Source organism: Sinohyriopsis cumingii, unplaced genomic scaffold, assembly GCF_028554795.1.
Source record: "Sinohyriopsis cumingii isolate HCF-2022 unplaced genomic scaffold, ASM2855479v2 utg000349l, whole genome shotgun sequence".
Taxonomy (NCBI): Eukaryota; Metazoa; Mollusca; class Bivalvia; order Unionida; family Unionidae; genus Sinohyriopsis; species Sinohyriopsis cumingii.
This window is the reverse complement of record NW_028315889.1, coordinates 3,070,600-3,094,773: the sequence shown is the minus strand read 5'-3', so window position 1 is coordinate 3,094,773 and position 24,174 is coordinate 3,070,600. Positions and strand designations below refer to the sequence as shown.

Below are 24,174 nucleotides of genomic sequence, written 5' to 3'. Positions count from 1 at the left end.
CCAACTCTTGACAAAAAATGTTAGATATAACTAATTTTAAATTTCCTGGAAATGACCATAAAATGTGTTGGAGTGCTTTATTTTGCATGAAATTCACCTATCCCCTTCCCACCATATCACTTTCAGAGTTCTCAGCTCAACTGGCCATACCACTTTACAATTGCTGGTGATGGGGATGTAGCAGGCACAATAAAATGTGGCTGTATTGTAGGCCAAACCACTGATACATACATGTGACAGAACAGAGAGGTCAGTTTCGGACCAATAAGAAGTTTGCAAAATTTGATCAAGAGTTCTAACTACAAAACAGAAGAATTTTCAATGCATCAATTTCTGGCATGCCAAAGGACTAAATCAACAAGCAGTGAACACATTTCCTTTCTCTATATTAAAATACATATATCATCTCATCACATCAGTCCTTTCAGAGTAACTTGTTGGTGTTCATACAGTCCTTATATGTACCACAAGCATTTTTAGTATTGCTTACTAGCCCATTGGCTGTATTATATTTCTGACATTTTGGAGACGATGTTATGTTACTTGGTGCAGGTTTCCTCTTGAGTCAGCCTAAATCTTTCTCAGAATGGAAAATGTCCTTTCAGTGTCTGCATTGGAATTTGGCAATGTTAGTACAACCCTACCTTGAAGTTTAAATTGTTTCCTGCCTGTGGGTAGATTCAGATTGCCTGCCAGATCTGCTTAACATCTGAGTGATATTTTGGTTGATACTGTGTCAGCTCTTTAGTAATCCAACTATAATCTATTATCATCTTTAATTCTTTTGAAATTACTACTAATCACAAACAGTAAAGTAAAATCTATCTTGATTTGTTGTTGTTGTTGTTGTTGTGGGGTTTAACGCCATTTTTCAGCACACGATAGCCTATGCATGGTGGCCAGTATTAATGGTGGAGGAAGAACCCAGGAAAACCCTGGGAAGAACCACCGACCCACGAAAAGCTACTGGCAAGCTTTCTCACATAACCACATTGGCCGAATCATAGACTCGAACCCACACAGACAAAATCTATCTCGAGCAACCTCTGCTATGATTGACCACATGTCATTTACGACCACATTCATAATGTATAGATCAAGTTTATTATATAAATGTCATGAGTAACCACCTGCAGAAGGAAACATGTTCCATGAATTTTTGGCAAAATATGCATTTTGACACTGTTATAAATGACCACAATGCAAACAACACTGACCTTGATTTAAACCTTTGTAATAATGACTACTTAGGATGGTATGCATACAAAATGCAGATTATTGCAAATAACACTGCCCATGAATGACTGTATCATGAAATAAAAAAATAAAGACCAATGACCAATACTTAACCCTTTATAACCACAGCTGCTTAAAAAGTGTATGTGATTTAGATTTTTAATGCAGCTTTAAAAAATTTCAGTCATATCACTACGATGTCTGCAGTGTGACAGTTTATAATGATGTCTGGCACTGGGTCATCATGCTGCAGACATGTAGCACGATGTCCCACCCAGTCACATTATCCTGACACCAGGCTGACCAGTCCTAACACTAACCTCTTAATGCTGAGCACCAAACAAGTCAGCTGTTAGTACCATTTTTATAAGTCTTTGGTATGACTTGGCCAGGGTTCGAACCAGCAACCTCCCACATCCGAGGCGAACACTCTAACCACTAGGCCATTGGAGCAGTCTCAATGAATTCTGTAATAAAACAGATAAACACAGTGCATAACATATTCTATATGCATTTCTTGATGAGTATAGGGGCATGATAACATAAAAATATTTGAATTAAAAGTATTTTGTATGTACTACAAACATCGTGAGTTTCCAATATTCCACCTAGATTTATCAAATTTTGTACTTCAAAAGTTTGCAGCTAGGAAGAGAGATCTGAAAAATAAAATCTCAGTTTGAGTGCATATTTGGAGTTGCAAGTTAAAATGATTTTTAAAAAATCCTACAACTGATACCCTTATTAATAATTTTACCAGCTAGGCACTGACGGAAACTTTCTCTTCTGGATAACATTAGCTAGGAGGAGTATTGGAGATGAGTCAGAAAATCCAATAACAGGAAAACTGAAGTCTGAACTTTCTTGCTGGCTGAGCATGATTGTTTTGTCATTGCCATGTACTAATGCTGATATAGAGAGACATTCTCCATTATTTACAAACTAATGTGATCCATGGGGAAATATGGACCAGAAAACTAATTAGAGCCTGTTAAGTGTGAAACTTAATAATTCTAATTAATATACTGATGAAGATACATCTATATAAAAATTTTCATTATTGTAGGTGAAATAAAATCAAAGACATGTTTGTAAAAGAGAGCTGGAAATATAAAAATTGTGAGCATACAAATTAGGTTACAATGACTTAGTTTTAGTATGGCTGAATTATTCACTTTTGTATGCATTCCTGAACCAATTTTCACGCACGTAAATAAACAGGGTTCAATCTATAATGAGAGTAAAACAAATAGATAACTTAAAAATGTCAACACACTTGAAAATTAGGACACAGTGACCATTTTTTAGTGTGGTTGAGTTACTCACCTTAAGATGCACCCACAATTTGTTTCATGTCTAGGTGGAATAGTTTCAAAGATAGAGAACATATAACAAAATGATTGTTGAACACATAAAAGTTACTTCAACTAAAATAGGTCACAGTGACCTACCTTTTGCATGGCTAAATTATTCATCTTGAAATGCATCAACAAACTAGTTTTCATTAGCATGTGTGAAAACGGGTCAAATATATTGAAGGTGTAATGACTTAATAACTGACAAATTATTATAAGGATGAAAATTTGGTCACAATGACCCAATGTTTGTAATGCTGATTTAATCTCCTAGAGTTCCATCCACATACAAGTTTTCACAATCACAGGTGAAGCTGGATTCAAGATACTGCTGGTAAAACTAAGAAACACAATTCCCTCAGAACTACAACAGTGAGGAGATAAACAAATAAACATTACAGTAAGTAGTGTCTTTTTACAATAGCTGGCACAATAGTCTTGCTTTAATCATGAAAAGTTATATATTACATCATGCTGAAATTTTACCTCAAAAATCATCAATATCCTGGCATCCCTGAGATAACGTTCATAAGGATAACTCTTCATGAAGCCCAGTCCTCCAAGCACCTGTAGGCACTCATTAACACACATCCAGCACCCTTCAGAGCTGAAGACCTGAAATCCAAGTACAATCAAGCTTTACAGATCATAGCTTACATACGATTTAATGATATATTTTCATTTTCTAACCAGGTTTGACTTTCAGATCAGGCTTAAAATTTTGCACCAGAATAATGGAATTATTGAATACACAATATTTTTAATGGAGGGGACAAGCTTTGCTCCATGATTGGGCTGAAATGCAGGCACAAATACAAAATGAATACAATTAATGAAAAGGGATGTGATGTGCACCTGAAGCTGCAATTCAGTCTTTAACTGATATCCCCAAATCAAGCATGATCTTAGAAAATGTCACGGCCTTGTAAGTTTGATTATTTAAAACAACTTATTAATGACACTCTGGCCATCTCAAACATTATCAGTGTTTGCCAAACATTGTACCCAAATGGTTACCATAATGTCGGATCTGGACTACTATATGACATTATGAAATGTTCTATATGGTATGATGATATTTACCTGTCAAGCTTGCCATCTAGTTGTTGTCCCACTTTTTCAATTTTTACATTCAATTAATTCATATGATATCACAGTAGTAACGTGATTTGAGTCGTATTTAACTGAAACTGCATTCTTGGGAACTAATCTTTCAATTGACTTAAAAACAGTTCTTCTGCATTGGTGAATGACATATGCATCATACAATGCAAATGCAAAGTTTGTAAACAAACATGAACTATCTGCATTCCAATATACACCAAGATAAACAGTTACTCAGCTAATTAGTTTTTCTATCTAATGAAAATTAACAACCAACAGTTCTCTGCAAGATTTGTCAGAAATGAACCAATGTGAAAGCTTCAGGGATACCAGCAAATGTTTCATGAATTTGCATTTGCAATTCTTCATTGAGTTGGTTTCCATGAAAGGTAAAGGTATGAGGCAAAGCATGTGAGTGGTGGATAATTAAGGACAAACACTGAAATTTGCCATGAACAGTAAAGGTGTGAGGCAAAGCATGTGAGTGGTGGATAATTAAGGACAAACATTGAAATTTGCCATGAACAGTAAAGGTGTGAGGCAAAGCATGTTAGTGGTGGATAATTAAGGACAAACATTGAAATTTGCCATGAAAGGTAAAGGTGTGAGGCAAAGCATGTGAGTGGTGGATAATTAAGGACAAACACTGAAATTTGCCATGAACAGTAAAGGTGTGAGGCAAAGCATGTGAGTGGTGGATAATTAAGGACAAACATTGAAATTTGCCATGAACAGTAAAGGTGTGAGGCAAAGCATGTGAGTGGTGGATAATTAAGGACAAACACTGAAATTTGCCATGAACAGTAAAGGTGTGAGGCAAAGCATGTGAGTGGTGGATAATTAAGGACAAACATTGAAATTTGCCATGAACAGTAAAGGTGTGAGGCAAAGCATGTGAGTGGTGGATAATTAAGGACAAACATTGAAATTTGCCATGAACAGTAAAGGTGTGAGGCAAAGCATGTGAGTGGTGGATAATTAAGGACAAACATTGAAATTTGCCATGAACAGTAAAGGTGTGAGGCAAAGCATGTGAGTGGTGGATAATTAAGGACAAACATTGAAATTTGCCACGAACAGTTAAGGTGTGAGGCAAAGCATGTGAGTGGTGGATAATTAAGGACAAACACTGAAATTTGCCATGAACAGTAAAGGTGCGAGGCAAAGCATGTGAGTGGTGGATAATTAAGGACAAACATTGAAATTTGCCATGAACAGTAAAGGTGTGAGGCAAAGCATGTGAGTGGTGGATAATTAAGGACAAACATTGAAATTTGCCATGAAAGGTAAAGGTGTGAGGCAAAGCATGTGAGTGGTAGATAATTAAGGACAAACATCGAAATTTGCCATGAAAGGTAAAGGTGTGATGTAACGTATGGGAGGGAGAGGATGGATAATCTCAGATCAACACTGAAATCTGCCATGATTCCATAATGGACATTAACAAGATGAATATCCAAAATTTGGAAAAGAAACTGGAGAATGAAGTGGAGGAGAAGGAGTGAATTAAATTGAAGCTGGTGGGCTGTAAGTGGAACCTCACTATTCATGGCATTAATGGCTTGAAAGGAGAAACAGCTGAGACTACTAAGGGCATGGTCAGAAACAATTTTACTAGTAAAATGAAAATGCCTCAGTAGGAAGAGGTGTATTTGATGTTTTTTCAAGCTGCTCACTGCCTACTAGTAAAAGACAACCCTGAAGAAAACATCCCTGACTGTTGACGAAAATCCCATGCCATTATGACCAAACATTCTGGTGAATGAGTGAAAGATTTCAACATGTTTGTTCTGGCAGCAATACTGGATGTCTGCAAGGTACCATTTTCATTTTGGGCCAATTAGATATCATGAAAAAATCTGTTGGTGGAAAACATTATGTTGATATAACCATCAATTCTGGACGAGTAGCAAGATTTTCAGGACAGCCACAATGGTAGCACTACTGGAGGCCAGATTGGCATTATTTTCATTCAGACACAATAAGAAGTCTTCTGGTGAAAACACCATGCCAATATAATCTTCCATTTAGTAGGAGTAGAGACAATAAGATTTTCAAGATGGCTGCAATGGCAGCCATATCTGAAGTTTGATCTGCACCATTTTCATTAGAGCTAACAAGATTTTAAAGACTTAATGTTTACCTCTTTAATTATTGTCAGCATGTGTTTGTTTTGTAATTTCATGGTGTTTATTTTTGTAAACTTGTTGCTCTGTATGCTTTTATGTGTTATTTAATATTGTAAAGTGTTTACAGTTTCTAAAGATTAGACGCTGTACCAGGTCCACATTATTATTATTATTATTATTATTATTCTGGTGAAAATTCCATGTTGATTTTACTTTTCATTTAAGAGGAGTAACTACATGGAGATTTTCAAGATGGCTGCCATTTTTGCCTTACTGGATGCTTGTGGTTAAAACCCAATATTGATATAACTTTCCATGTAGGAAAAGTAGCAATAATAATATTTTCAAGATGGCTGCTAATTGGCACCATTTCATTTAAGGCCATTCACAACAGGTAACAATAACAATATTTTCAAGAAGGCTGTCTGACTGGCACAATTTTCATTTAAAGCCAACTAAAAACTTTCCATTCAAGAATAGCAGTAATAACAAGATTTTCAAGAAGGACAACAGGCTGTAGAGCTAAAACTGAACTGAAGCAAGATTTGTGACTTGAGTATTTACTGATATATGCAGATGTATTTATTTTTTATTTTGCTCTACAACATGGAGTTAATATCCTTGATGTACAAAGTTACATCCCCCTGAGTCCCCATGTTATTCAAAAGCTTATCCGACTTCCAAATTAATAAGTGGTTACTATGTGAAGATATTTATTGCCAATCAGTTAAACTGTGTTTTAGTTGCATCAGCTATTTCATAACTTTTGCAAGATATTTATTGCCAATCAACTAAACTGTGTGTTAGTTGCATCAGCTATTTTATAACTTTTGCAAGATATTTATTGCCAATCAGCTAAACTGTGTGTTAGTTGCATCAGCTATTTCATAACTTTTGCATGTAGGTAAGGGAAGTCAATAAAAAATGCTGTTTTTCCATGTGGTACTTTAAAATAGCTCTAACTAAATATTTAGAGCTACTTTATAAATTTTCATAAATTTTCCTTTGTATTTTTATTTTTGATTAAAAAAGTTGCAAAATTGTGAAATTAAGCTTCTGTTCAATGTAAAAATGCTAAGTATCATTTTTAAAGGTGGTCAAACTTTCACATGGGTCATCATCTAAAAACTGGGCTTCACTACAAATATGGTCATGTGATGAGAAAAAAAAATTGTAATTCGATGTGCAAATGACAGGTAGACCTAATGAAAGCGCATGTCCATGATTTTGCATTAATTTCTAATGTAATAAAGGACTGTCTCCTGCTGTTGCCATTGGGATGAAATATTTGTAATATATTCTTTAAGTAAAGAATTTTTTATATGCAGTTTTAGAGCAACATATAAAATAAGCGATTTATTCTCTGTTGAGATCATGTGGGTCATCTCAAAGAATAGAGTGAAAGTTTACATTATAATATCTTTCTCTCTCTCGTAAAATATATTTAAAAATCGACGAGGCTTCAGTCAATTTATCGGATGGTAAAGATGACTTTAGGGGTGACATCGATTCAAAATATTTTCATAATATTGGTAATGATAGTATAAAAGATCCAACAAAGCGATAGCATTTTCTTTTCATTATGAAGAATGCATATTAGAAAATAATGACTGTTTTCAACACCATTAAGACAAGAGTCTCCAAAAAAGATTTGCCAGGTATATCAGTTTATGTTAAGTAAAATAGTTTGAGATCCATTAGAGCTGTATTTGATGTGCCATGTGTAATGCTTGGAAAAAGGTTTTAACTGTTTTATTTTAGAAGAAAACAAAACGCACTTTTTACAAATAATATGCCCTTAAAAACTCCACACATTTTTAATAAGTTCTGGCAACAATTAAAATTCTCTTGATAGATATGGAAAATTAGTCTAGTTATCATTTTCGTTCCTTAAAAATTATAAAGCATGACATAAACTTAGAGAAAGGGGAAACCTGAAATCAAAATTGGCACATAAACCCAGGCCCTGAAGTACAAATAGAATTAAACTAAACTAGTGAACTAGAGCTGTTAGTAAGATAGCCTCTTACAAGTGCTATGTATATTTGATTTAATTTAAATTTTATTTGAATAAATTGTTTGTTTGTCTCTTTTATTTTTTTCATATTCCATTACATGTTTTAGTAATGTAATTTTGTTTACTGGAATTTGACATTTTCTAGAAATTAGTTTGACCTGTTTTTCATAAACAACTAACTTTAGAACTTTGTATCTTAATGCTGACCTAGTTTATGACCTTGATTTAGATTTAGTAAGAGTTAAACAACTTCCTTTTTTTACATTTTTTTTTTTATTGTGGGATTTATAGGGTGGAATTGAGGCTGCTATACTGGGACTACATGTTGTTAAGCATGTAAAGCTTCTATCCGGTTCTGGAAAGTGATCATGTGACCCTCATACGGGAATCTGTTTTGCATCTTAAGTTGTGTACAACCTTTTTCTATAAAGAATTTAGTCGGTTTGGCATTTAAACACTTCGACGTCAAGGCGTAAATTCTGTTGTGACCAGTATGAGTTGAAATTCTATTTTATGGAATTATTCTTTTCCCTGGGAATATTTAAGTGCTCATACAGAATTCTTGGACAAATACATTTAGTGAAATTTTATTTGGAATTTAACCACCAGAATATTATTATCTGTGGTTCAACAAAGAACTGTTGACACTTCAGTGTTATACTGACTACAGTATACATCATCGTCTTCCATTCTGGATTTTCGTCAGGACTCAATATCAAATTCATTAGAACATTTTATTACTAGGACTTCTAAATTTTAATTCTTGGATTATTTTTGGATTTGATTCTTAAAACCTTGAGTTCTTTTCCTCATTTTTACCTGTTTAAATTTTATACAGCTTGATGTCTTCACTCTTTTCTTGTTGCCTTTATTAAGAGCCTAAACACATAACAAAAGTCATTATGCTTAAGAGTGGCCATCTAGCCACTCACACATTTTGACAAATGACATAGGGTAAAAGCTGTTATAATTTAAATACAGACACCATTTTCATGTTTGTGTTTAAATGATGGAAAAGAGGTTGGTGTGACCCAATTTGAAATGCTTTTATTTTTAAGATGCAGTCTTTGTGCAATAGTTAAGCTAATATGTGTTCTAATTTGAGCACAGACACCATACTGAAGTATATTTTAAAATACTGGAAGTGTGTCAAATGCTTTATTTATAAAAAGCACTTTTAGTGTACTTTTTATACCAATAGTTGAAGAAGAATTGGAATTATAGCCAATAAATGACTCACCACATTTATTTACTAAATAGGTCATAGTGACCCAGTTTTGGTGACATATATCCATCCCATCCCAAGAATCACAAAATAGGGTAAGTTTAGTAACAATATATGTTGTGGTCTAAATAAATGCAGCTCAAACAGGGAAGATGGACACATAACAATTTTGAAACAAATCCTGACAAATATGTTATAGTGGCCCAATTTTGTTTGAAACATGTCCACCCACCACCCACCCCCATTTCACTCTCAGATAAAGTTTAATTACCTGAATGAGTAAGTTAAAGCTTAAAAGCAGAGATACAAGAATGTAAGCAATTGTTAATAAAATTATGTAAAGTAGCTAACAGTGATCAAACTTTTGTAACATATATTCATCCCAATACACACATACAGTGCAAGCTTTATGAAAATATCTTTTAATATATTAGAGTTACAGCTAAGACAAGATTAATGAATACAATTTTTAAACAATTTTAATATGTCCTAGAAATTAGGTCACCTATATCTTAGTGCTATCAAAACAACAAGCTGTTAATTGATAATCTTGTTGGAATTCAGGGAGTATAAGACCAAATGTTGGATGTGTTTTTTGAGGTGTTATAAGTACTACAGGAATAAAAGGAGGTCACAATGTCTTCTTAGACTTTAAAGAAAATTGTCTCACCTTTCGATATCAGGGAGATAAAATGGAGAAACAGACCATATGATTTTGGCAGACACACTAGACTAAGTATTTGGATTTTTTGTCATGATTAATTGTTATTGTCATCTTCTAAATGTTTTAAAAGGAATATTTAAGCATATTTCTTAAATGCTTTGTTCAATTAATGGCAAAATGACAAAATGTTTGTTTTATCCCAATGTTAAGAAACCACTGGCTAAGAAATATTACAAGTTCAACAATGCTTGGGATATCCAATATTTAAGCATATGTAATGAGTAGGAAAGGTCATGAGTCTGCATTGTGTGTTTCAAAGGTATGCATCCTTGTATTTCATAAGCTATTTAAAGTTTTCATAAACATCAATTAAGTCCAATATTAGATAAAATATATCAGCAATAAATAACAAGATAATTAATTTAAAGTTGGGATAAATTATTCATAACAGCATGAATAGACCAATATTTTTTCATTGCTTTTTCAAGTCTAAATTGATGATTGTTTTGTTTTAAATTTGTATGTACAGTAAAGCCTGCTAACAGATTACTGATTCTGACCCATGAAGAAAAAGAAACCCTTGAGGATGAGACTCCGGAATACATGTAAAGTCCCAGTCAGGAACTTCTTCCGTGAGGTGAACATAACTTGGAGGGCTATTGGAGAGCAGTCAACAATGTTACAAACCCAGCAGCAGTGATTGTCATCAGTGGTCACCAGACACTGATCTTGTGAATGGAACTAAAAATGATATTGAAATATATTTTGATTGGGTTGTTATGGAAACAAAGATTCTATCACTTCGTAAGTTTATGCAAGACAGACAATAATGAACACTGTATGATATTGTTTGTGTCATGCCTTTCTAACTGTGGAATAGTCCATCATGATCTATATACATTCTTAAAGAACTGGAATAGTCCCTCATGATCTGTATGCATTCTTAAAGAACTGGAATAGTCCCTCATGATCTGTATGCATTCGTAAAGAACTAGGAATAGTCCCTCATGATCTGTATGCATTCTTAAAGAACTGGAATAGTCCCTCATGATCTGTATGCATTCTTAAAGAACTGGAATAGTCCCTCATGATCTGTATACATTCTTAAAGAACTGGAATAGTCCCTCATGATCTGTATGCATTCTTAAAGAATTGGAATAGTCCCTCATGATCTGTATGCATTCTTAAAGAACTGGAATAGTCCCTCATGATCTGTATACATACATAAGGAACTGTGGCATAGTTCATCATGATCTGTGTACACATGTAAGGAACTGTGGCATAGTTCATCATGATCTGTGTACACATGTAAGGAACTGTGGCATAGTTCATCATGATCTGTATACATACATAAGGAACTGTGGCACAGTTCCTCATGAACTGTGTACACACATAAAGAACTAGGGAATAATTCTTCATAATCTGTATGCATTCCTAAAGAAATGGAATAGTTCCTTATGATCTGTATACATTCTTAAAGAACTGTGGCATAGTTCCTCATGATCTGTGTACATAAAGAACTGTGGAATAATTATGTATACATTCTTAAAGAACTGGAATAGTTCCTCATGATCTGCATACATTCTTAAAGAAATGTGGAGTGTGTGTGTGTGATTTGGATTTTTAATGTAGCTTCAACAATTTTTCAGTCATATCGCTACGATGTCTGCAGTGTGGCAGTTTATAGTGATGTCTAGCACTGGAGCATGATGTCCCACCCAGTCACATTATCCTGACACCAGGCCGACCAGTCCTAACACTAACCTCTTAATGCCGATTGCCAAGCAAGGCAGCTATTAGTACCATTTTTGTAAGTCTTTGGTATGACTCGGCTGGGAATCAAACCCACAACCTCCCATATCCGAGGCAGACGCTCTAACCACTAGGCCACCAGAGTGGTCAAGAAATGTGGAATAGTTCCTCATGATCTGTATACATTCTTAAACAACTGGAATAGTTCCTCATGATCTGTATGCATGCTTAAAGAAATGTGGAATAGTTACTCATGATCTGTGTGTACATAATTCAAGAACTATGGAATAGTTCCTCATGATCTGTGTACATACATAAAGAATTGTGGATTAGTTCCTCATGATCTGTATACATTCTTAATGAACTGTGGAATAGTCCATCATGATCTGTGTGCATAATTCAAGAACTGTGGTATAGTTCCTCATGATCAGTGTACAAAAATAAAAAAATGTGGAACAGTTCCTCATGATCTGTATACATTCTTAATGAACTGTGGAATAGTCCATCGTGATCCATGTGCATATATAAATGTGGAATAGTTGCTCATGATTTTAAATTCAGTTCTTAATTTATAAATTTAAGAGTTCTTAAATAATTGTGGAATAGTTCCTGATAATCTGTTTACATTCTTAAAGAACTGTGGAATAGTACACATCGATTTGTACACATTCTGTAATGTGAAATGGGGAATTATATTTGTCTTCTTATTATCTAATCAAGACTAGTGTAATTCATTTGTATATCTGATAAACAGAATATTTTTTAATAAACAAGTCTGTAGCCTCAATTCTGATACTTTGCACTCTTACACACAGACACAGATGTTCTCTCATATTTACAGTCTTTCTCTGTCACAAGTCACATACCTTATACCCCTTAATTAATGCCACCAATCCAATTAATAATTTTAACACTGCTGATATTTGCAATGATTGCATTTAGTGGCTGGAAAAAACAAATTTACATGTGGTCATTATAAGAATACATTAAAAGAACAACTTTAACTTTTATTGTGCTCTAATAAATCTGCCCCCCTTTTCACAATGTAATGCGCCAGGGTTATTAATTATGGAATATACGCTAAAGACTTTCCTTACTTCCTTCTAATATGAAAATAATCTTTGCTTGCCCTGATCAAAACCTAATGTACAAGCTGCTCATAATAGTGAATCTAAGCCACTCTTCTTTTCCTTACCTTGACCATAGCTGCTTCAACAGACAGGTCAGGCTTTTCGTACATGTCAATTATTCCAGCTGTCAGGTATGCCATGCTCTCCATTGCGTATGTAGTCACTGCCATCTTAGCAAACTTTTCCTGGAAGTTTATTGTACAATGTCAATGTAGAGTACATGATGCCAGCTTATATGTTATTATTGCATTTTATATGTTATTATTACATTTTATTTGTTATTATTACATTTTCAATCTCATTTATTATTATAAGGGTTAATTCAATACATCATGGACTTTACATACAGAAAACACACAAGACATGTTAAAACTTAAGACATATTAACTTAAAACTTCAGCATAATTGATGAATACAGTTTGTGAACATAATGATGACAGTTTACAACTATATCATTTTCTTTCCTAGTAAAGAGGTCCAGCTTTTAACTTCATATATTGCATCACACCACTCTGAAATGACGCTGATAATCTCTGTCATTCTTCAAACTCTAAAAATTTTATTTTCTTCAGTCAGGTTTCTCTGGACTATTCCATATCCAAAAGCCAAACTTTTGTCAAACTTCCCAAGAAGTAATACAGTAGCCTTTGTCAATCTTTGACTTCACTTATGTTATATTGTTCTTGCCATTACCATCTGACAGTCAACACATTATCTCAGTATCACTCAATGACAACATTCCTTATTAAAATCACATGTGCTACTTGTGCTTTCCTGAGGCCATTTGAAACAGTTTGTTTAAGCAAGCTGTTATCTAATGTTAACATGAGCTGTATGAAGGATATGTCAATAACATCATTTCCCTCCCAGTATCAAATTTTAGCAATGGTTGGTTTGATTTCGGTTTGGTGTATTACAGCATACCAACACAAGAAGGTTATTTAGTGCTGAAGGATTTAGAGTAATGTCCCTTGTCCAAGGATGCACCACAGCTGCTGACCTGAGAGTAACATTCAAATCGTGACTTTATGTATGTAGCTCTGCAGATTGTCTTAGAATGGTATTGGTTGGATCAAATTAACATCATTTTCAAATAGTATAAAAAAACAACTTGAATGTGTAATGATGTAGTAATAGAACAATATGATTTCATTGTATTATTTTTCTCATTCAAATAATATTTACACATGAAAAAGTATTAGTCCAGAAATGTCTGCTCAAAAAGCACTGATTCACTTTATAGGACTTTAAAGAATCTGGTATATATATATAATGAACCTGAGGTAACAGTCTTACCTTATTTTGTGCAATTGTCTCAAAGTAATATAACATAAAGTTTTATCCATGTAGCCTATTTCCTACTTACATTTCTAAACATTGTCCATAATTTTCTTTTATTAACAGATATAGCTTATACAACAAGAAACGTGTTGTAGTAAAGAAAGAAAATAGTTGCTGACTTTCTTGTGATAAAAATGGATATATTTCACTTTATACTACAAGAAATCTGATAATTTAATGAGTGGTGAAGCCATACAAAACATACCATTTTTGTTGTTCTTGTTGTTGTTGTTCTAGAGTTTAACGCCATTTTTCAGCACAAGATAGGCTATACATGGCGGCCAGTATAACTGGTGAAGGAAGAACCCTGGAAAACCAAGGGAAGAACCACTGACCCAGAAGCTGCTGGCAGGCTTTCCCACATACCCACGCTAGCTGAGCCTTGGACTCGAACCCACGCAGACAGCGGTGAGATGGCAGTGATCCGGAACAGAAAGCTCTTTAGACCACTCGGCCACTCAGGGCCCCAGCCATTTTTGTACCACAATATTAAAAATATCCAGTATAAACATAGGAAAGAAACGTTTCTTTTTATTACAAATCAGACCTGCTTCTGAAATGAAGCTCTGATGATTAAACTCAGTCTTCTGCACATCAACCACACTCCCTGTTCATAAATTCACCTCATTTTCAATCACATTTAATGGCAATGATAAAAATATCAACCATCTGAGGGAACCGTTGATTTGGGATGAACGAATCTGCTGCATCAATAAATTACACCTTTGACATTTTGTAAGATTCTTTATCCAATCTAACCACAAAAGCAAAATCCAACTGAGCAATGCAACATGCCTCGAGTTTCACATTGTTGTCAAGCTAGTCAAAGCGATGCAACATTGTACATCAAATGGTAATGATCCAAAAAGAATTTGGCAAAAAATACTGCAGTTTCCATTTATTGCTCAAGTTCATCAAATGCTTGTTATTCTTGCTGCAAATATATTGGCATACACAAACAAGCATTGTATGACATGATGGAAAATCTTGTATTTTCACATATGAAATTATCAGGAAACACTTTTTCACATGTGAAAATATGGGAATTGAAAAATACAAAAATATTTCACCAATAATTTTTTTCATTTCACACTTCAATACATAATAAGTATCAGACAATGGCAGAAAGAATAAAACTTGAAAATCATTTCATTATACACCTTACTTTGATAAGCTTAAATTCACAGAGCTTGCTTCCAAACTGCGTTCGGCTAATAGCATGTTCTGCTGTCATTCCTGGAAAGATTGCAAAAATTAACATTTCTATAGCTGATGAACATAATTACATCTAATTGTTCTAAAAAAATCTACCCACAACATGAAATACATATCATCATAAGACAGAGATGTCATTTGAGAAGCACAACATATCCAGGGTTGCATCTAGGATTTGATTAATGTGGGTACTAGCCACCACTGAATCTGAAAATGGGGGGGGGGGAGAGCAACGTAGCCATATGGGGGGCCTTCCAGTATGGTGTAAAAAAACCTCAGTGTATTCAAAAAGAACAATAGCAAGTATAATAAGTGCATTAAAATGCATCTCATGTCTTCAATATATTATAGTATAACACTTAAAACTGAAATCAAAGTCTTATGTTTTCTAATAACAATATTCTATCTACACACTAACCATTAAAGAATTAAACCATAGACAGCAAATAGTGTCACTCCTCTGGACAATCTTTAAAAACAGTGTCATGTACTTCCTGTGTGTCACATGCTCAATTGTGATTGGTTACAAATTGATACTAAGAAAGATCAGAAGCACACATATTTTCCTTTCATGAATGAGAAAAAATAATTGTTAAGGAAAGGTCCAGCGCTCAAAATGAATAAGGGAAAGTATATATCAGTTTCTATGACAGTTAACTCTTAACTGAAACATATATACATCTGAATCCAGCTGACTGTAATTGTGACTGCATTATTCTGCAAATATGATCACTATTTCCTAAATAGCCTCCTGTCACTCCTCATCCTCCATTCTACCAATGCCTTGTCAAAGTTGAAGTCTCTCAGAGAAATCATCATGAGTCTAGACGGCTTATTCCTGCAGTTTTAGTTCGATTTTGAACTCTCTCTCAAAGTCAGCTTGATGATAAATCAAAGTATAAAAGTATTTTATTATCCTTATTAATATTTTATTATAATTTATTTGGTTAAATGTAGTTTAAGTAATATACAGTGCATCCTTCTCTGGCTCCTTGCTGGGCCCCTCTTTGTCTATTATGGTTCTCTGCCCAGACATGATGTCATTGTAGCCAATATATGTTAATAAGCAAGTAACTAAATTTAGATACGCTGTCATGTTGAAACAATCAGATGACTGAGTTGAAGCATGTGATCAAACATTGTCAGTTAGGCATCATTCATATAACTGATACACCTGTAAAGATGCATTCCTTTCAGTGCAGATGCTGCATTTAATTTGTAACATTATTTGCGGAAAAAAACACTCGCCTCAACTCCTTCCTCCATGTTGTTTATTTGGGACATTTCTTGCATAGCGTACTGTTCCAGCTCTGTTCTAGGGGCTCTTTATCAAATTGGCTAACGTTATTGCCACTGAAAAGTTTCATGCATTTACAGCTTTGCTTTTGACCCCCAATTTGTGTCAGTACTTAAACGTACTCAACTATTATGCCCATATACTTCATACCCGCTTCCTACGGTGCATGTATGGAGTATTGGCAGATGTTTGTTATTATAGTAATCCTCAGGATCAGACTTATTGAGTTTCGGTTATCAGTGTCCCTATATACCTTGTATCAGCCTCTTACGGCTCCACATACAGGTGTCAGACACTCTTCACAACCCTACAAACTCCACCACATCTCTCTTCCTGAGGTATTCCTATTGAAACAATTCAAGAACCACTGCCAAATTTCATGCACTCACAACTTTGCTATTATTTTATTATTATTGAAGTATTTGAGAAATGTAAAACAAATATATATTAAAAAAAGCCAAAGTAAAATGAGCAAAATCAAATGCAAATTCTGCAAGAACCGTAACCTAAGATGATGGAGTGTCTAAGGATGTTGCCTTGTGATAATTTGTCCCTTGTTTTAAGAAATCCCATCAAGGTGTTTAAATGCTAAAATAATATGGCACTACAGTCTCTCTCTCTCTCTCTGTTAATTAAAGTCATTCAATCATAGTAATGAAGGAAGTGATTATGCCTATCTGATTATGACAAAAAACGTTGGTATTATATACATCATTGATGGGTCCCTACATATGCACAGTTGTGATATAAGCAGATCAGGGTCAATGTCATTTGCTGCAATGATCATCAGAGCAAATAATAATAATAACTTATTTACTAAAGCATTATATAAGTTTCAAGCTGTGGGATTTTGTCTGACTTCTGTACTGTATCACGATGTCGACAGCAACTCCTTACATGCCCAGAAAATTATTCAAACAACAGCAACTGTATCATCATTTCAAACACACGAAAACCCATTACAATGATACTAAAATGTGACCTGTCTAGACGGGAAAGAATTTCATGACAAAATAAACAGGTACCAATAATGCAGATTGATTTTTAAAAAAAACGTTATCCAGCATTAAACGTTTAGAGGAAGTTATGACAACGACCTACCGAATGCAATTTCTTTCGCCAATCACAAGGTCTGGTGTTATTTTTAGTAACATGGAAATTCCTCCAGAAATGCACTGATCGGAACCTAAATGATCATAGTTTGGTTGCTTGTAAGTATATACCATTTTTCCATCTAAATTTCGATAGAAAAAATGCAAATAAAATAAAAGAACTTACCTGATGTTGTTGTTGTTGTTCTAGGGTTTAATGCCATTTTTCAGCACAAGATAGGCTATACATGGCAGCCAGTATAACTGGTGGAGGAAGAACCCTGGACAACTCAGGGAAGAACCACCGACCCACGAGAAGCTACTGGCAGGCTTTCCCATGTATCCACACTAGCTGAGCCTTGGACTCGAACCCACGCAGACAGAGGTGAGATGGCAGTGATCAGGAACGGTGATGGCTTTAGACCACTCAGCCACTCGGGGCCCCAAGAACTTACCTGAAATTCCTCTTCGAATATGTTACATTTACTCCTACTCTCATGTTGCCAAAACCAACACCCAGAAAGTCAACAAAATCCAACAGTGAGCCATATTTTAGATAAGCAATATTCTATTTCGCAAATAGGCAACTGACATAGCATTTATAATTGATTCAGATTTCTTGCTGATAGCTGCCATGTATGACGTTTTAAGACTTTCATTCAGTTTCAAATCCTGAATTGCCTGTTTGTGAGCTGGTAATTCAACATGTCTGTCAAGGGTTGATGTCCTGAAATAAGTATTTCCAAGTGTGAAAGAATTGTTTTTGCCAGTTTTTACACACCATCTGCAAAGCATCTAATTTTTTTCATTCATTTCCAGCCATGGTCGATTTTGATTCCAGTCTGAATTAAAAGAGTACTTTTTTCTTTGTGCTAGATGGACCCTTAGTTTCATCACCACCATCTTTAAGCACATCATTACTAGCATAGTCCGATACGGGATTAGCCTGACGAAGTGTTTGTTTGCTGTCACTGTGCCTATTGACAGAAACTTCTGCACACTGACTGTTATTAAAAGTTTTACCGCTAAAATAATGAAAAAGTTTCAGAGTTTTAACTGATTTTGCCATTTAACACGTTGTCTTGTCAAGCCAGCCTCTGTATCAAACATGCTCTTCTGACCTTTCTTATTAACCCATCAGAATTGAGCACATGACACACAGAAATACATGATGTATTTATAAGTATACAACATATTTGCCAAGAGTGACAACAGGAAATTTTACAGCAAAAAAATTAAATAAAATAACACATTTTTCTTGAAAAAATGTGCAGAATTCTTATTTTTTGGTGTGATTTTGCCTGAATAGGATTACAAATCTTGCAGGAAATCTTGAAATTGGGGGGGGGGGATTTGATTGATCATGTGTCCTAGATACCACCCTGATATCAGGACATTATGATGAGCTTACAAGATTATAGCCATGTTTGCAACAACAACAACAAAAAAACCAGAAGCAAAAGCAAAACAATTTAAAGTACCTGATTATCTGTCTTTCAGGCTACATATTACATTGTGGACTCAGTCCAGTTTATTGCAACCACTAAAGAAGTTCTAGTGCTATTCTATGCCTGAGACCTATATAGGTCCAAGTTCTCTCACAAGCAGCATAGTATGCCCGAGACCTAGATAGGTCTGAGATCCCTCATGTGTCACTAAGCCTGAGACTTATATAGATGTGAGATTACTCATGTGTAACACACTAAACCTGAGACCTATACGAATCTGAAATTCCTCAGGTGTCACACACTAAACCTGAGACCTATACAGATCTGAAATTCCTCATGTGTCACACACTAAACCTGAGACCTATATAGGTCTGAGATCCCTCAGGTGTCACACACTAAACCTGAGATCTATACAGGTCTGAGATCCCTCAAGTGTCACACATTAACCTAAAAGCAAATGACTAAATCCTCTGTTAGATTTGGTTATGATCTGTCAAGCAGTCATAAAAAAATATAACTGGTAATAACTGATGGCTGACTGGCATTATTTGTACAGGTTTCCAAAGCTTAAACATCAGGACCCGATCTCATAAATGTATTCCCATTTGTTGACAGGTGATGAAACATCATTTGAATTTGACATTATTTGATGTAACCTGAGTCATATTTGATGGGGTATTGGCATATATTATACAAACTCAAAAGCAGGTCTGGTCCCAATTCAGCAAGCATTTCTTCAGAAATTGTTGAGTGAATATTTTCTGTCTAGTAATGGGACAAGTTTTCCAGGCAGATTGGTATCATCTGCACAAAATTAAAGGCTCAATTGCAAAAATCTTCTGTCAAATTTAGTCAAAATAGGTTAAGTAGCCCCTGTTAAAGAGTTTCAATGGTTTTTAAATTCTTTTGTTCCAGCATCAAAATTTAATGGTGGATCTGCATTATCTAATAATTATTTGAACTGTATTGTAAAACTAGTCTTCATTACTTTGGGTTGAATTTTGTAAATGGTATTAATAAATTTAAATCATTACAAATGCTGACAAATAACAGATGATGACAAAGGAAACAGAGATGTTGCAAAGAGCGTAACACCCAAGTCAGTGTTATAACCAGTCTTAAGGAAATGCTGTTTAAGCATTCTTATCTATTCTATCTTATCTCATTATATTAAATAATATTCTGTTCTATTAGGGGTCCCTGGTGGCCAAATGGTCTAAAGTGCTTGCCTTCACCGATCACTGCCATCTCTCTCTATCTGGGTTCAAGTCTCAGGCTCAGCTAATATTAGTATGTGAGAAAGTTTGCCAGTAGCTTCCCATTGGTCGGTGTTCTTTTCCTGGGTCCTTCCTCCACCAGTTATACTGGCCACCATATATAGCCTATCTAATGCTGAGAAATGGTGTTAAACCCCAAAACAATAACAAAATCTGTTCTATTATACCCTATTTATGTTGAATAAATATATGTCAGATATTTGGAAAATACATGGTTTGCATGTAAGGAATTACCAATGAGCTTCTTTAGGATGCCAGCCCCTGAGCTTCCCATGCTAAATCTGCCACTGTTTAAAATATTCATAGCGATCTGAAAGAATGAAAATGAATGTGTATCAGTACTGCTCACATTACACTGTTCAGTTACCATGTACTACATGTGCACTATACTTACACTCATGTTGCCTATGGACACAAAATAATAACATGGAATGCTGATAAAATAAGTTTGTCTGTAGAGTTTTTGTTATAAAGATGGATACATCCATGTGACAGAACCAAGATGCCAGATTTGTAGATTTCAACATTTTGATCAGTAGATTGTATCTTAAATCAGTAAGATTTGATTATCAACACAGATTTTAATGCATTTGAGGGAGATTGAAAACAAAACTGCATTTTTTTTTTTTAAATAAAGGCATTCTCTTCATTTTATAATAGAATGGCAAGTTTTGACTATAAATCAAAATATGATGGCAAATGTTAAAATAATACATATGAGTCTGTCTAGTGGGTGGCTAGGTCCTGAATGAAAACATGTCTTGTTCTTGTAATTTCTATGCAATCACTGAGTTTGGAAACAACTTTTACCAGTTTAGTGAAATGATCAGTAATGGTACATTGTGTTATGACACAAAATGTGAAAATAACGTCTCTGCAATTGCCACTTTATCCACTTTTGATATAGTCTCAAATAATTCCTTTAAAGTGGATGTGTTTGTTACAGAAGAATCATTGCTCCTATGCGACATTGTCTGCACATGTCTGGCGATATTATTTCTTTCCTCATATCGTAAACATTAAAACCCAGTACAAACTCTGGATATTTGCTACTCACATGCACCGCCTTAATCTCCGATTTACAATCATTGCTGAACCTTTTGTATTTCTTAGCATAATTTTTTAGCGTTAGAAGAAAGTGCATATTCTGGCACTGAAACAAGTATTAACCAAAAGAAACATCAGAACTGCTCCAAAATGTTCCTCAAAAAATTCTTGAAAAATGTAATAACAATTAAACAAGGCAAAACGTCTAAACTTCTGCACAAATGCTCTGCCAAAATGTAATTTGGTCAGTCTTTTGTTTTTCTCTCATTCCCACCAAAGGTCATCAAATTTCTAACCAAAGACTCACAAGACATTATGGACCACCTATGATACCTTTATTACTTAAAACACCCCATTAAATATCCCGCCTTCGGCCTTAAACTCCAAATTACACAAAGTAATCAATTTTCCCTGGCCCACCTATTTACTGTCCCTCCACTGTGGCTAGGGAACACTGGTCTTAAAAGTATGTGCAGGTTGGGTGGCAAGTTGGAGGGGCAGTTCCTAAGCTGACTGCCTCCAAAATCTTCAATTTTGCACATAGAGAGCAATGGCAAGTCCCTGGGGGTAAGGATAGACCCAGAAGCCAATGGCTGTTATCCAAGTGAACTGGTTGTTTCAAGCCCATATATATACTGCTATAGTATGGGAATTTCAATATTAACCAAGAGCAAAGTCCCTTAGAACAAGTACACCTCTCCCTCGTTAACTCACACACAATGGGGTCCACAAACATAGACCACACTATAAGCAAGATGTGAGTTACCATGGGACCTCCAAAAATTGAAAAAAAATCACTTTCACATCGATAAAACCATTGGGGGCAGTGGCATTAGGAACTGGTCTGTTTATTGACTGAATCCTCATTTTACAATCACGTCGATAATTTCTAATGAAGTTGTTCATTATTCTGTTTAAATAACATTTATTTTCAAAATGTCCAATATATGAAAGATCGTTCCAACTGGTTTCAACAACCGTCATGTGTACACAAAAAAATCTGTGTATTATGTCACTGCTTTTTGTTTTCTTGATGATCCTGGTTCCTGTAATGGCGTTTAATATTATCCTGCCAAATCGGGAGTCCACAGAGCAGGGAACTAGACTAACTGTTGATACACCACCAAACAAGATTCCTTTTTTTCAAAAACATGCAACATTTATTTCGTGAGACAATCGTCTACATCAAAACTCAATGTTTGTATTGCTCAATTAGTATAATATTGATGTTGTGATTTCATTGGAAGTAATAATTAAACTTCTTATCATCCTTGAGGATATCTCTAAGTGCCAGTTCAAGAATTCTCTGAAACTCACTTGTCCACAATGGTCTGAATCTGTGAATTCAAGCTCTTTATTTTACAAAGTATTCATTTCGCTTGGCTGCCTTGTTATCTTTGATCACAGTTATGAAAGAGTCAGTTAATTTAAGGTAGTTTATGTTACATACACAATAACATTTATAAGTATTCAATTGATCAAAGAAGTGAGTTCACCCGACATACGACCTGGGCATCTAGATTTTAAGTTTGTAGGATTTTGGTGCCTTTTAACTGTTCTTTTATTCCACCTCCTTTATTTGATTCAAAAGACATAATTAACTTGATAATACAAAAGAGGCCAGCTTTTAATTCAGTGCAACAATACAACAATTACTTCTGGAAGTCATTTATCAAAACACAGTCAGCTCTTAATTAGGTTCTCAGAGAAATGCTCACGGACATAGCTGTTACGGTAGATTGATGCATTTTATGTTTAATTACAAGAGGACATATTGCATTTATGATGATTACACTTAAAAGGAACTAAAAGATAGAACTAGAACACAAATTTCAGTTGATATAAAATTTATTTAATTTGTATTTATTTATTAAAGTACTGCCTCCACTCAGCGTAAGTGACATTTTCATTTATCAAAATTTCCTTACATATCGTTAAATGCAGTGTACTAGGAAAGTTGTTTGGAAAGAAAATGTAAAAAATTGTATGATCTATTTTTTAATTTGATATTTTATAGTGTTGAATAGAATTTTCAGGTCCTATCTACCATTTTCGATGATAAAATGAGCGATACATCAGAGTCTCCATTACCAATTTTGATCATGATTTTCGTCAAGTTCAACAAATAGGGATCAATTTTTGGGGTATTTTCTGGTTTAAAAATGGGATCCATGCCTGACCCCGCATTATAAGTAGGTTCGCGAGTTATCAGGGCACGAGTTATCGAGGGAGCCGTGTACTAGCCAGGGGGCCATTGTCAGCTGCACATTGTCTTTTCAGGTCCAATAAGTATGTAAGATTAAAAGCAGCAATTTTAATTAGCAGTAGTTAACTATTCCAAGATTAGTAAATTTATATCTGATCTAGTGAATGTCATAATTTGGGTTGCCCTTCTGGTGGGTAATAATTTTAGTATCCATTTCCAAATTTAACTATTCAGCTGAAATGCAAATGATAGGGATGGTTTTATTTTTTTTCCAAGTTCCAAAGACAAAACTGAATGCTTTAATTGTCTCAGAACATGCACACCTTATCAATTTTCAGCCAGTGGCTACCAAAATATTTACGTAAATTCATATCTTGTTATAGGGTGGGGATCTGACCATTTTCAAAGTTATGACAAAGGTACTAAGCTCCTGTAAGTGCAAAGAGCCATAGGTCATTTTTGGCTCTGTATAAGAACTTGCCTTTCATGAATGACTGAAATATTATTATGTCTATTATTATCAATTTCCATTTATAAAACATCATTAAAGTATATTAAAGCATTACTTGCAGTCCTTTTGACCCCCTCTGTTGCATCTCTTTTTTGGGGAGGCTGGAGGTGAGAGGTTGGGCAAAGATAG

General features: G+C 34.7%; 1 protein-coding gene across 1 annotated transcript in view; it reads right to left on the bottom strand.

Moving 5' to 3' along the window:
- LOC149774333 (complex I assembly factor ACAD9, mitochondrial-like) overlaps window positions 1-24,174 on the bottom strand; it is a 119,447-nt gene that overhangs the window by 44,092 nt on the left and 51,181 nt on the right. The window contains exons 9-12 of the mRNA XM_089945441.1: window positions 20,516-20,591; window positions 15,119-15,189; window positions 12,678-12,797; window positions 3,078-3,206 (exon numbers count right to left, since the gene is read on the bottom strand). Of these exons, the coding sequence (XP_089801567.1) occupies window positions 3,078-3,206; window positions 12,678-12,797; window positions 15,119-15,189; window positions 20,516-20,591 (396 nt within the window). The remainder of the gene's footprint in view (window positions 1-3,077; window positions 3,207-12,677; window positions 12,798-15,118; window positions 15,190-20,515; window positions 20,592-24,174) is intronic.